This window comes from Neoarius graeffei, chromosome 3 (genome assembly GCF_027579695.1).
Source record: "Neoarius graeffei isolate fNeoGra1 chromosome 3, fNeoGra1.pri, whole genome shotgun sequence".
NCBI classification, from domain to species: domain Eukaryota; kingdom Metazoa; phylum Chordata; class Actinopteri; order Siluriformes; family Ariidae; genus Neoarius; species Neoarius graeffei.
In genome coordinates, this window is record NC_083571.1 from 4320756 (window position 1) to 4333504 (window position 12749).

General features: G+C 39.5%; 1 protein-coding gene across 4 annotated transcripts in view; it reads right to left on the reverse strand.

Annotated features, from left to right (window-relative positions):
- Window positions 1–3747: 3747 nt before the first annotated feature.
- Window positions 3748–12749, reverse strand: part of itpk1a (inositol-tetrakisphosphate 1-kinase a) — a 77090-nt gene continuing 68088 nt past the window's right edge. For all 4 annotated transcript variants that reach the window (XM_060916286.1, XM_060916284.1, XM_060916285.1 and 1 more), the window contains one exon: window positions 3748–7534. In XM_060916286.1, coding sequence (XP_060772269.1) covers window positions 7272–7534 — 263 coding nt within the window. In that variant the 3' untranslated portion in view covers window positions 3748–7271. The remainder of the gene's footprint in view (window positions 7535–12749) is intronic.

Here is a 12749-nt window from a genome sequence, read left to right on the forward strand (position 1 = left end):
TTGTTTGGTACTAACCACTGCATACTGGGAACACCCCACATGATGCACCGGTTTGGAGATGTTCAGATCCAATCTTCTCACATCACAATTTGGCCCTTGGTGTCAAAGTCACTCCTTACGCTCGCCCATTTTTCCTGCTTCCAACACATCAATTTGAAGAACTGACCGTTCTCTTTCTTGCTGCTGAATATATCCCACCCCTCAACCGGTGCCACTGGAATGACACAATTAACAATTATTCCACAAAATGGAGTCGTACATGAGCTGATAGCTGACGAGGCGCGTAGCACCGAGATTGAGTGGAATAACTGTTTTATTCAATCCACATTCACTGGATTTTGAGAAACGGAGCATTTTTATTTTTATTCTTCGCAAATTCGATCAATAAAAACTTTACACAAAACATCCGACAAAATAATTTCCGCTTGGAACGTAAACAAATAAAATAAAAAAGATACGTTCATACCATCAAATACTTTCATTCCATATTTTGTTGCGCTTTTTTTTTTTTCATTTTTCTACAGTTTTATTTCCGAGTAGAGTTTTTATTTCATCCTCGGTTGATTCAGCAACACACTTCGCTGTTTTGTTTTTCTCTTCTCATGGTAGGTATATGAGCTGATATCCTATAGTGGTGCTTGAAAGTTTGTGAACCCTTTAGAATTTTCTATATTTCTGCATAAATATGACCTAAAACATCATCAGATTTTCACACAAGTCCTAAAAGTAGATAAAGAGAACCCAGTTAAACAAATGAGACAAAAATATTATACTTGGTCATTTATTTATTGAGGAAAATTATCCAGTATTACATATCTGTGAGTGGCAAAAGTATGTGAACCTTTGCTTTCAGTATCTAGTGTGACCCCCTTGTGCAGCAATAACTGCAACTAAACGTTTGCGGTAACTGTTGATCAGTCCTGCACACCGGCTTGGAGGAATTTTAGCCCGTTCCTCCGTACAGAACAGCTTCAACTCTGGGATGTTGGTGGGTTTCCTCACATGAACTGCTCGCTTCAGGTCCTTCCACAACATTTCCATTGGATTAAGGTCAGGACTTTGACTTGGCCATTCCAAAACATTCACTTTATTCTTCTTTAACCATTCTTTGGTAGAACGACTTGTGTGCTTAGGGTCGTTGTCTTGCTGCATGACCCACCTTCTCTTGAGATTCAGTTCATGGACAGATGTCCTGACATTTTCCTTTAGAATTCGCTGGTATAATTCAGAATTCATTGTTCCATCAATGATGGCAAGCCGTCCTGGCCCAGACGCAGCAAAATAGGCCCAAACTATGATACTACCACCACCATGTTTCACAGATGGGATGAGGTTCTTATGCTGGAATGCAGTGTTTTCCTTTCTCCAAACATAACGCTTCTCATTTAAACCAAAAAGTTCTATTTTGGTCTCATCCGTCCACAAAACATTTTTCCAATAGCCACTTGTCCACATGATCTTCAGCAAGCTGCAGACAAGCAGCAATGTTCTTTTTGGAGAGTAGTGGCTTTCTCCTTGCAACCCTGCCATGCACACCATTGTTGTTCAGTGTTCTCCTGATGGTGGACTCATGAACATTAACATTAGCCAATGTGAGAGAGGCCTTCAGTTGCTTAGACGTTACCCTGGGGTCCTTTGTGACCTCGCCAACTATTACACACCTTGCTCTTGGAGTGATCTTTGTTTGTTAACCACTCCTGAGGAGGGTAACAATGGTGTTGAATTTCCTCCATTTGTACGCAATCTGTCTGACTGTGGATTGGTGGAGTCCAAACTCTTTAGAGATGGTTTTGTAACCTTTTCCAGCCTGATGAGCATCAACAACGCTTTTTCTGAGGTCCTCAGAAATCTCCTTTGCTCGTGCCATGATACACTTCCACAAACATATGTTGTGAAGATCAGACTTTGATAGATCCCTGTTCTTTAAATAAAACAGGGTGCCCACTCACACCTGATTGTCATCCCATTGATTGAAAACACCTGACTCTAATTTCACCTTCAAATTAACTGCTAATCCTAGAGGTTCACATACTTTTGCCAGTCACAGATATGTAATATTGGATCATTTTCCTCAATAAATAAAAGACCAAGTATAATATTTTTATCTCATTTGTTTAACTGGGTTCTCTTTATCTACTTTTAGGACTTGTGTGAAAATCTGATGAAGTTTTAGGTCATATTTATGCAGAAATATAGAAAATTCTAAAGGGTTCACAAACTTTCAAGCACCACTGTAGTACTCAAGTCAAATCAAATCAAAGTCCTTCCCACGCCATGTGGCGTATGGGTGCGGTGCCGATCCCCATTTCTGTAGCCCTCAGCCTCTCACCTAGCTAGGGTTAAGGTGGGGGGTGGGTCCTCTGGTAACCACAAGAGTTTGACTCCTCACTTGCATCTGTATTGCAGCGTGCCTTGCCAGACGGCAGCAGGTACCATTTTTATGATGGTTTTTGGTATGACCCAACTGTGAGTAGAACTCGCGATCTCCCGATCAAGAGGCAGACACACTAACCACTAGGCCAACTCGTGGTATATCCTAGTAGTTGAGTAGCCAACCAGAGCACACGATTGCTCATATCCAGTGAACGTGGATTATTCAGAGAATAATCAATCCATGTTATCCACTTCACCTCTCAGTGGTCATAATGTTATCGCTGATGGGTGTGCATTAAAGGGGAACTGAAGGCAAAATTTTTATCATCAAAATTCTATTTCTATCATTTTATTAAATATAGGAATGTATTTTTGATCGCTATTTTGTCACTGCTATAGCAAGTTGAGTGTTTAAAACATGCTATGTAATATATCAGTCCCTGCGATAACCTGGCGACTTGTCCAGGGTGTACCCCGCCTCTCGCCCATAGTCAGCTGGGATAGGCTCCAGCTTACCTGCGGCCCTGTAGGACAGGATAAGCGGCTACAGATAATGGATGGATGAACATATCAGTCCATATGTCAAAGCAATGGCCATAAACGAGATTCGTTGAGACCTGTGCGAGACATCATAGGATGGAAGTAAAACGTACAGCGGAAATCAAAGTGACCAACATCTGCCAACGTTGTCAAAAGACGCGTGCGCCCTCTTTCGAATGCTGACGTAATCAAGCCGGAAGTTTTGTTTGTTTTTATAGCAATCAGGAAAGTTTGAAAAAAGTAGGCAGTAATCATCATTTAAACTCGTTTTTGTGCAATATTTCATTTGGAAAACAGTTTTCAAAATGGCAGCACTGACACCTGGCTGACACTTGACGTTTTGAAGTCTCGCACAAGTCTCGTGAAGATCGCGCGGATAAGTGACGCCTGCCGTGGACCAAACGAACTAATATTCAACACGGCTAAAAACCGAATAGGCCGATAAGTATAATATTTAATTGCAGTTAGTTGCCAATACGAGTCACGATATAAGGTTACTAAAACCGAAAACGGAATTGAACAACACATTCATTAAGAAAAAAAGCAAGTTTAAAAATAACTTCAGTTTCTCTTTAAAAATAAATAAATAAAATCAGAGTAGGGCGCCCTCTGGTGGTGCAGCAGAGAGGTGTACGTGACAAATAAAATAAAAAAAAAAAACAGGGAGAATTAAAGGGGGAAATTAGAATTTCTGAAGCAAGGAAAGAATGAAAAAAATAAATGTGATGTGATGATTAAATGGGATATGATTGATTGATAAAATTAAGCCCACCAAACCCGCAGGACTGTCCACGAAACTGTCACAACGATGATGTTACACTTCTGTGTTTATTCTCCAAACCCGTTTCATTCCATTTCTATACAGTATGAAGTCAAAATATCTTCTCTGTTCTTTCACTGTGGCACAAGAACATATACACAAATACAGACAATGTGTACAATATGTACAAATATAACACACACAGAGATTATCATCCAAATCTTTCATACAAATTACAAAGTGACAGCGTTTGGAAGACAAGTGTCAAACTGATTATCAATTCATAATGAGTTCATTTCAATCACAGTTCTTCATCGTGGATATATTTGAGGTGTAACACAACGTCACACAGTGTATCCGTATCTGCTGAGTGCTCCCAATATCTGTATCTGGATTTAACCCTGAATTGGGAGTGGCCTAACCCATGAACAAACTAGTATCCTAATTTTAGTTATTTTTGATGCGTGTCGTGAAAAGTAAAAAAAAAAAAAAAGTTGCTGTGTAAATGTAGTTGTTTAAGCATGCTGCCACTAGGGGGCAATCATTACCTGCTAGCCTCTGATTTATACAGCTACTGCTGTGGAATCAGTTTTCTAGTAAATTACAGCTGAAAACGAGACGGGGATTAAACTTGGATTCATGTACACTCACTGGCCACTATATTAGGCACACCCATCCATCCATCTGCTGTTTGTTTTCTGCAGTTCTCTAATCAGCCGATCGCTTGACGCTTCAAATCAAGAGCTTCAGGTAATTAATGTTCACAATGTTCGAACATCAGAATGGGAAAAACTGTGATCTCACAGTGAAGTGTGACTTCCTTTCACTGTGGCATGGGTGTTGGTTTGAGCCAGAGGAGTCTGAGGTTTGAGTATTTCAGAAACTGCTGATCTCCTTTCTGGGGTTTTCACACACAATCAACAGTTTCTTGAGTTTACACAAACAGAATGGTACAAAAAACATCGAGTGAGTGAGTGACCGTTCGTTCTGTGGATGGAAAGCCTTGCTGATAAGAGAGGGGCAGAGATCAGAAAATGGACAGATTTGAGGTGGTTCGAGCTTTTTTGCCAGGAAGGATATAGTAACTCATATAATTGTTCTTTACAACTGTGGCGAGCAGAAAAGCATCTCAGCAAAAAAGCAACAGAAGAACACATTGGGTTCCACTCCTGCAGCCAAGAACGGGGATCTTAGAATCAAGAACAAGTTCCTATTAAAGTGGCCGGACGGTGAGTGTAGTTTGCTAAAAGAGTTTGTTTTTTAATTTTAAGCTGAGTGCACGTCTTAGCTAAATCATGCTAATACCGCTCGCCACAGGGGTTTGTTTGAAGGACGGACTCTCTGCGTGGTCTTAAACGAAGCACTTTCTCTCGACATGCACAGAAAATCCAGACACGTTATTGAATTAGAGAATTAAAGTGTCCTCTTTCCCAGTTAGATATGACTTTTTACTCAACCCCAAAGATCTCATCTCCTCTTCCTTGTGTGGAGCTCAAGGCAGCTGATCCTGACCGTGACCTGTATCCAGTCTCTGTAGGAGCGTGCGGTGAAACAAACGACGGCGAAACTCTCGATTCTGATTGGTTTTTAATGCAGACGGTGAGGAACATGTTGAGATCATGGAGGTGTGTGATCCTGGTCCAGCTGCTCAGAAGCAGAAACGTCATATATTTCAGAATGTGTTCAAGGCAGTGTTGTAGTCGAGGCACTAAACCTCGAGTCTGAGTCCAGTCTCGAGTCCCAAGCTTTCATGTCCAAGTCATTAAAGTAAATTTCGAGTCGAGTCAGAGTTGCGTCCACTATTGATCCAAGTCAGGTCCGAGAACAAGTCCAAGTCATTAAAGTAAATTTCGAGTTGAGTCCGAGTCGACTCCATTATTGATCCGAGTCAAGTCCGAGAACAAGTCCGAGTCATTTAAGTAAATTTCAAGTTGAGTCGAGTCTGAGAACAAGTCCGAGTCATTAAAGTAAATTTGGAGTAGAGTCCGAGTCGAATCCACTATTGATCCGAGTTGAGTCCGAGAACAAGTCTGAGTCATTAAAGTAAATTTTGAGTCAAGTCCATTATTGATCCAAGTTGAATCCGAGAACAAGTCCGAGTCATTAAAGTAAATTTCGAGTCAAGTCCGAGTCGAATCCGAGAACAAGTCCGAGTCGAATCCGAGAACAAGTCTGAGTCGAATCCGAGAACAAGTCCAAGTCATTAAAGTAAATTTCGAGTCAAGTCCGAGTCGAATCCGAGAACAAGTCCAAGTCATTAAAGTAAATTTCGAGTCGAGTCCGAGTCGAGTCCACTATTGATCCAAGTTGAGTCCTAGAACAAGCCTGAGTCATTAAAGTAAATTTGGAGTTGAGTCCGAGTCGACTCCATTATTGATCTGAGTCAAGTCCGAGAACAAGTCCAAGTCATTAAAGTAAATTTCGAGTCAAGTCTGAGTCGAATCCGAGAACAAGTCCGAGTCATTAAAGTAAATTTCGAGTCGAGTCCGAGTCGAGTCCACTATTGATCCAAGTTGAGTCCTAGAACAAGCCTGAGTCATTAAAGTAAATTTGGAGTTGAGTCCGAGTCGACTCCATTATTGATCTGAGTCAAGTCCGAGAACAAGTCCAAGTCATTAAAGTAAATTTCGAGTCAAGTCCGAGTCAAGTCCACTATTGATCCAAGTTGAGTCCTAGAACAAGCCTGAGTCATTAAAGTAAATTTGGAGTTGAGTCCGAGTCGACTCCATTATTGATCTGAGTCAAGTCCGAGAACAAGTCCAAGTCATTAAAGTAAATTTCGAGTCAAGTCCGAGTTGAATCTGAGAACAAGTCTGAGTCATTAAAGTAAATTTCGAGTCGAGTCCACTACTGAGCCAAGTCGAGTCCAAGAACAAGTCCGAGTCAAGTCATGAGTCCTTAAAATTAGGGCACGAGTCGGACTCGAGTACTATAAGCCTGGTTCAAGGTAATGTTTGGGTGATTCTTCTTTAAATACATTTAGTGTGGTTAAAACAAAGATAATTAAAATATTATTAAGAGTTGTCAGAGTAATATTTTTGTTCTTGTGGTATTTACGTTTATTAAAATATTAACTATAAATATACAGAGTGATGAGGTGATGCGGTGAAACATGAAAGATGAGTAAAAATTATATCTTATTATTATTATTATTATTACTTTTAAAAACAATAACAAAGGGCTAGTTCGCCGATACTAACTAGCGCTCTAGCCTGTACTAGTAGGAGCGTTGCCATGGTTACAGTAGGTACTACAGTGTGTGAGCTGCTGTGTTGTTGCTTTTGCCAAAAAGCATCTCTTCAGCTTTTTTTTTTTTTTCACTGTGTGAAATCAGTTTTCTATTCTGACATGAAACCTTGGCACACAGAGGAAAAAGGTCTATGTGCTCCTCGGGGAGCTGGTTGGTCCAAATCTATACAATTCCCTAAATTTTTCCATCTCTCTCTCTTAAAAATGATTCGTCCTCCATCCGTAAGGCACGTTACAGTTCCTGAAAATGCAGAGCAGCGAGATCACTTTGTTCTTTTCCTCTTCAATGTTAACACAAAAATCAGCACGTCTTTGGTCATTGCACGTATACAGGAAGTGATGAACAGGGTCACTGGGTGTGGGCGTGGGCTGCGAGTGGAGAATGCCGGTGCTGGTGGTAGGCGGAGCCCAGTTCAGCGTTGCAGCAGTTCAAAGTGTGATGAGGACATTTCTTCATCACATCGCTGTCCTTCACCCAGCCGACGCCCTCGTTTCCCAGCATGCCACAGGGCAGCTGGCTCATGCCATTGGCTCGGAGTTGGGCGTGGCCCTGCAGGACGCTGGTCAGGTGAGTCAGAAGGTCATCAAAGAACGTCAGGACGCCTTCATAACCTGGCGGAGCATCAAAGGGAAATGATTTAAAACGTAAATTGCTCATGATTTTATTTCGCTTAAATACTCCTCTCAAATTTTCAGATAAATAAAACAAATCTACAGCACTTAGAGATTCAGCCTGTTCCACCCCACGACAGCGCCTCCTTGGCTTTAAAGATCATTAAATTATTTCAGAAATTTGATTTTTTTTTTACTTTAATGCCTGAATCTCACACTTAAAACATTCTCCTTTCATGAGGTTCTGAAAAATGTCAGTTTGTCATTCACTCAGCGCTGTTACTTTTACCCCTGTGAAATATTTGGTATGTTCCACACGTCACATGTTCAACAGGAAGTTGCATCAGACATCTAATTAAGATCTAAGATTAAGAATTAGTTACGGAGACGAAAGCATCAAGGAGTTTCGCCGCCTAGAGTGATTGACACGGAAACGGGCACGCTACAGGAATCACCTGAGATTCAATCTGCGCTGCCGGGATGAGGAAGTCGTACCGGCCAGCCTGAACATCAAGAACCCGATTCCAACCAGAAACGCGGAAAAGATGATCAGGAAAGTGCGGATGACTCTGGTAAAAGAACGGATACGGTGCACAACGGATAAACTAAATAATATCAACAGCGAACTACACAGGGAGACGGAAACTTTCAAACGCCGGTTTCCACAAAACAAGGAAATGGAAATGGCAATACAGGGACACTTGGCAGACATACACGAACAGGAATTCACAGAGACAAAAACCCGACAAATACGAAAATTGGACAAACTCATCGCACAGAAAAAGAAGGCAGAACCGGAGCACGCACACATCAACGACAAATGGATTCATAACATATCAAGGTACAAACTCTCACAAGCAGAACGCAGTATACTAGCAAAAGGACTCAACTACGCTGTCACACCGCACAATATACCACACGACGAATTCATTCTGGCAGCTGAATTAGCATGTGAGAAAATACAGGATCACGGACAAAAAGCAGCACTAAGAAACGCAATAGCTGGTATATTGAAAACGGCCAAACCACCACCCAGTAACATCACCAAACAGGAAGCCAAAGCCATGAGAACATTAGCAAAAAATAAAGATATCACAATCCGCCCAGCAGATAAAGGCAGAACAACAGTTATTATGGACACTGATGAATATGAACGAAAAATGATTGAATTACTCAGTGACAACGCATTTGAAATATTAAAAAAAGACCCAACAGAAGACAAGAAAAAGAAACTTAAAGCACTACTAAAACCACTACTTGATGAAAATAAAATAGATAAGCAGGATTACAATCATTTAGTACCCACAGCCAATGTCATCCCCAGGATTTACGGAACACCAAAGATACACAAACCAGGAACACCATTACCCCCCATAGTAGATAGCATTGGTTCAGTCACATACAACTTATCAAAAGCACTCACCGAAATAATTAAACCATTACTAGGACTCACAGACCAACACTGCAAAAACTCAAAACATCTGGCAGAAGAACTAAAACACATCAAAATGCAGCAAGACGAAGTTTTCATTTCACACGATGTCATATCTCTTTTCACCAGAACACCCACGGAAGCCACCATACAGATAGTACAAGACAAATTAAAAACAGACAGGACGCTCAAGAAACGCACAAACCTCACTGTACAAGACATCACTCAGCTCCTTCAATTCATCGCCACATCCACATACTTTCAGTTCAGGAATACAATCTACAGACAGAAGGAAGGTTTCGCCATGGGAGACCCACTATCAGCCATCATGTGCGGCTTTTTCATGGAAGATCTGGAGCAGAAAGCACTCACTACAATACCAGCAGAATACAGACCAACACTCTGGAAACGGTATGTGGACGACATATTGGAAAAAGTAAAGAGGGGACACACTCAACAACTCACCAACCATCTCAACACCATAGACAATACCGGCAATATAAAATTCACGCATGAAGAAGAAACAGAGCAGTCAATAGCATTTTTGGATTTAAAAATACAACACACAGAAGATGGGGACATCAAAATAAAAGTACACAGAAAACCCACACACACCGACCAATATTTAAACTGGACTTCCGAACACCCCATAATGCACAAAATATCCGTAGTTAGAACATTACATGAACGCGCAGCAATAATTACAGATCCACAGGACAAAGAACAGGAGGAACAACATATACAACACGCACTGAAGGCATGTCAATATCCACAATGGGCAATATCCAAAGGGGCGGAACAGGTTAAGAACAACAAAACACAGAAGAAAGAGAAAAAACAAACTAACAAACAAGAACACAGGGGAGTAGTTACATTACCATACATCAGGGGAATAACTGAACGCATTCAAAGAGTAATGAGGAAACACAACATTAACACACCTGTCAAACCACACACAACTCTCCGTCAGATCCTGGTGCATCCCAAAGACAGAATACATCCGGACAACAGATGCAACACCATATATGAGATTCCATGTCAATTATGCAATAAAACTTATATTGGGGAGACAGGAAGGAGTTTCAACACAAGAAAAAATGAACATAAGAAAGAGTGCGAAAAGGAGACAGCTACAAGACAAACCCGAACAATAAAAGAAAAGGCACAACAGGAAAATTATAAGTCAGCCATAACAGATCACTGTAAAAGGGAAAATCATATTATGGACCGGGGGAATGCCAGAGTCATCCGCACAGAAGATAACAAACATCAGCGCTGGATCAGGGAGGCCATGGAGATCCGTAAGCGAAGCCCGAGGACCATCAACCGGGATGAGGGAGCGTACATGCTCTCCCATACCTGGAGTGACATCTTGCAGGGGACGAACAGACAGCATAAGGCGTGACCGACCTGTCAAACAAGACAGGAAGGCCACGCCTTCAGAAACAGCAGCTGATAAAAGATGCGTCACCAATAACATCCGGTGACACTCTGAGGAAGACGGAAGTTGTACGTCGAAACATGTCAGGTAAACAAACCCAAAAATTAGATGTCTGATAAAAAAGAAAAAAACAAAAACTAACTATATTTAATATAAGACATAATGAACGTAATCGAAAGAGGAAGTTGCATCATCAAAATGTCTTCAAGATCACAAGAAGAAGAAAAGTAAGAAAAAGTCGTCTTGTGCTTTTCTTTCTTTTCTACATTTGTGATTTTGTATGTGGTCACTTTGAAATTACAACTTGAGTGAAATTAATTTACTAATTACACAAATGAATAATTATAATTATAAGAAGTAAATTGTTGAACGTCTTTAATGTTTTTACGCAATTTGCCACGATGCTAGTTAACCACATTTCGTGTATTTGCTAATTCTGTGTGAAACGATGCAGCAATGAAACTTTGTTGTGATGTTTAGACATTTTGATTGAATTTTTATTTACTCGGTTTCGTTTATTTGTTACTAAAATGTCACCACAATCGCACGATTCCTCTCACACGTTACCTTACTGTTTACAACCTGCGTGAGATTTTTATTGGCTTTATATTGAACACAGTTTTTAACAACAAGGTTATAAATATTAATAGTTTATACATGTACAAAAATACCGTATATATGCTTACGTACAATTTAATTCTAGCTAAACACGATACAACTGCTTGATTGTGTGGGCGTGTCAGACTGAGACAGCAGGGAAGAAGTCACTCAGCTTCAGTGGTTGGAGTAAAGCCATAGCTGACATAAGCGTATCATGATTCACATTCATACATGGGGACATGTGACATAACTTATTTTCGGTGTAGCCCCGCCCACCTTGGCGAGGAAAAAAATATATAGAATACGGAGTTGTATCAGTATCCATACTGTGTCCATTCAAGGTGTGTAAACTAACGTTTAGTCATGTAACAATTCACTCAAATCATGATTCGATTCATGATATTTTTGAAAAAATATTAAATGAAGAAAATTTTATTACCAGAAAAATACAATATTTAATTTCCTATTTTTAATCGACTTAAATATTCCTTTTGTTAAATAAACAAAAGATATTTTCTTTCCTCATTTGTAAAGATTGGAGTAAAATATAATGGCATATTAACTGAAATATTCCTTTTATTAAAAATGAAAAAGTTAATAACAAATATTCCTTTTCTTAATAAACATTTATGAACATTTCTACTCCCTCTTGCTTCTCTTTTTTGATCTTTCAGCAGTCTGTAAAAAGAGAGAGCTCTGATTTCTTGTTAAATCTATTTACACAATCACACACCACCACTTTTACATTTTACATCTGGTTTTTGTGGCATTAGAACTGTGTTACTTCCGCCTACAGTGAAGTCACGTGCATTCCTGCTATTTTACGTTGTTTTATGCCCTCTGCTGTCTAAACAATGCAATTACAGCTAGGAAAAACTAAGAGATTACACAGCCTGATAATAATAATAATCACCATTTATTTTATTTCATTGATTTGAATCATCATAATTTTGTATCATGATTTATCATCGCCTGATATACTGTTACATGCCTACAAACTGTGTATCTCTTCACGATGAGTTGAGTAACAGTTGTAACGTCTTTAGTGCATCTTTAATGAACCATTGGAGGTGTTGCTTCATTACTAAGCTACAAAGGCCTGAAAGAAAACATACCGTCACTACAGCAACAGCACGGCATGTCTACTGGATCATGACTCACCAACACATGAGCTGATAAATATAACTGTTTCTACAGATGCCCTAAATATTCACTAATCTTTACACTACAGTGACAGTAATGTATAATAATTAAAAAAATAACTATAATCGTGGAAAAAAACGCAGAAGTATGTAATAATGAATCAGAATTTAAAAGGAAATGCATGTGTGTATATATATATATATATTTTATAATTCAGACTTTGTGCATCTGTAAGTAAATGTAATTACATGGTAAATAATGTGAAAATAAATAAAATATCAACAAAAACACTTTTTATAAAACAATAACTGATGCTAATATCTATATTGTGACACAATTGCTTCCTTTTTAATCATTTTTTTAACTGTAGTTTCCTGACGAGGTTCACTAGCTGATCTTTCACACCTCGAGTATTACCTCTAAATCCTGGCACATTCATTTCTGAGTAATATTGTTATGCAAGTCAATATTTTTTCTATATTTCAAAATTAAAACAGGTAGCCGAAATGATTTGTACCTACCAAACCACGACTGAATCTTTTTCTATAGAAACAGGAAGTTGACTCTTTTGAAATAAAAAACATGAACATGACAGATTT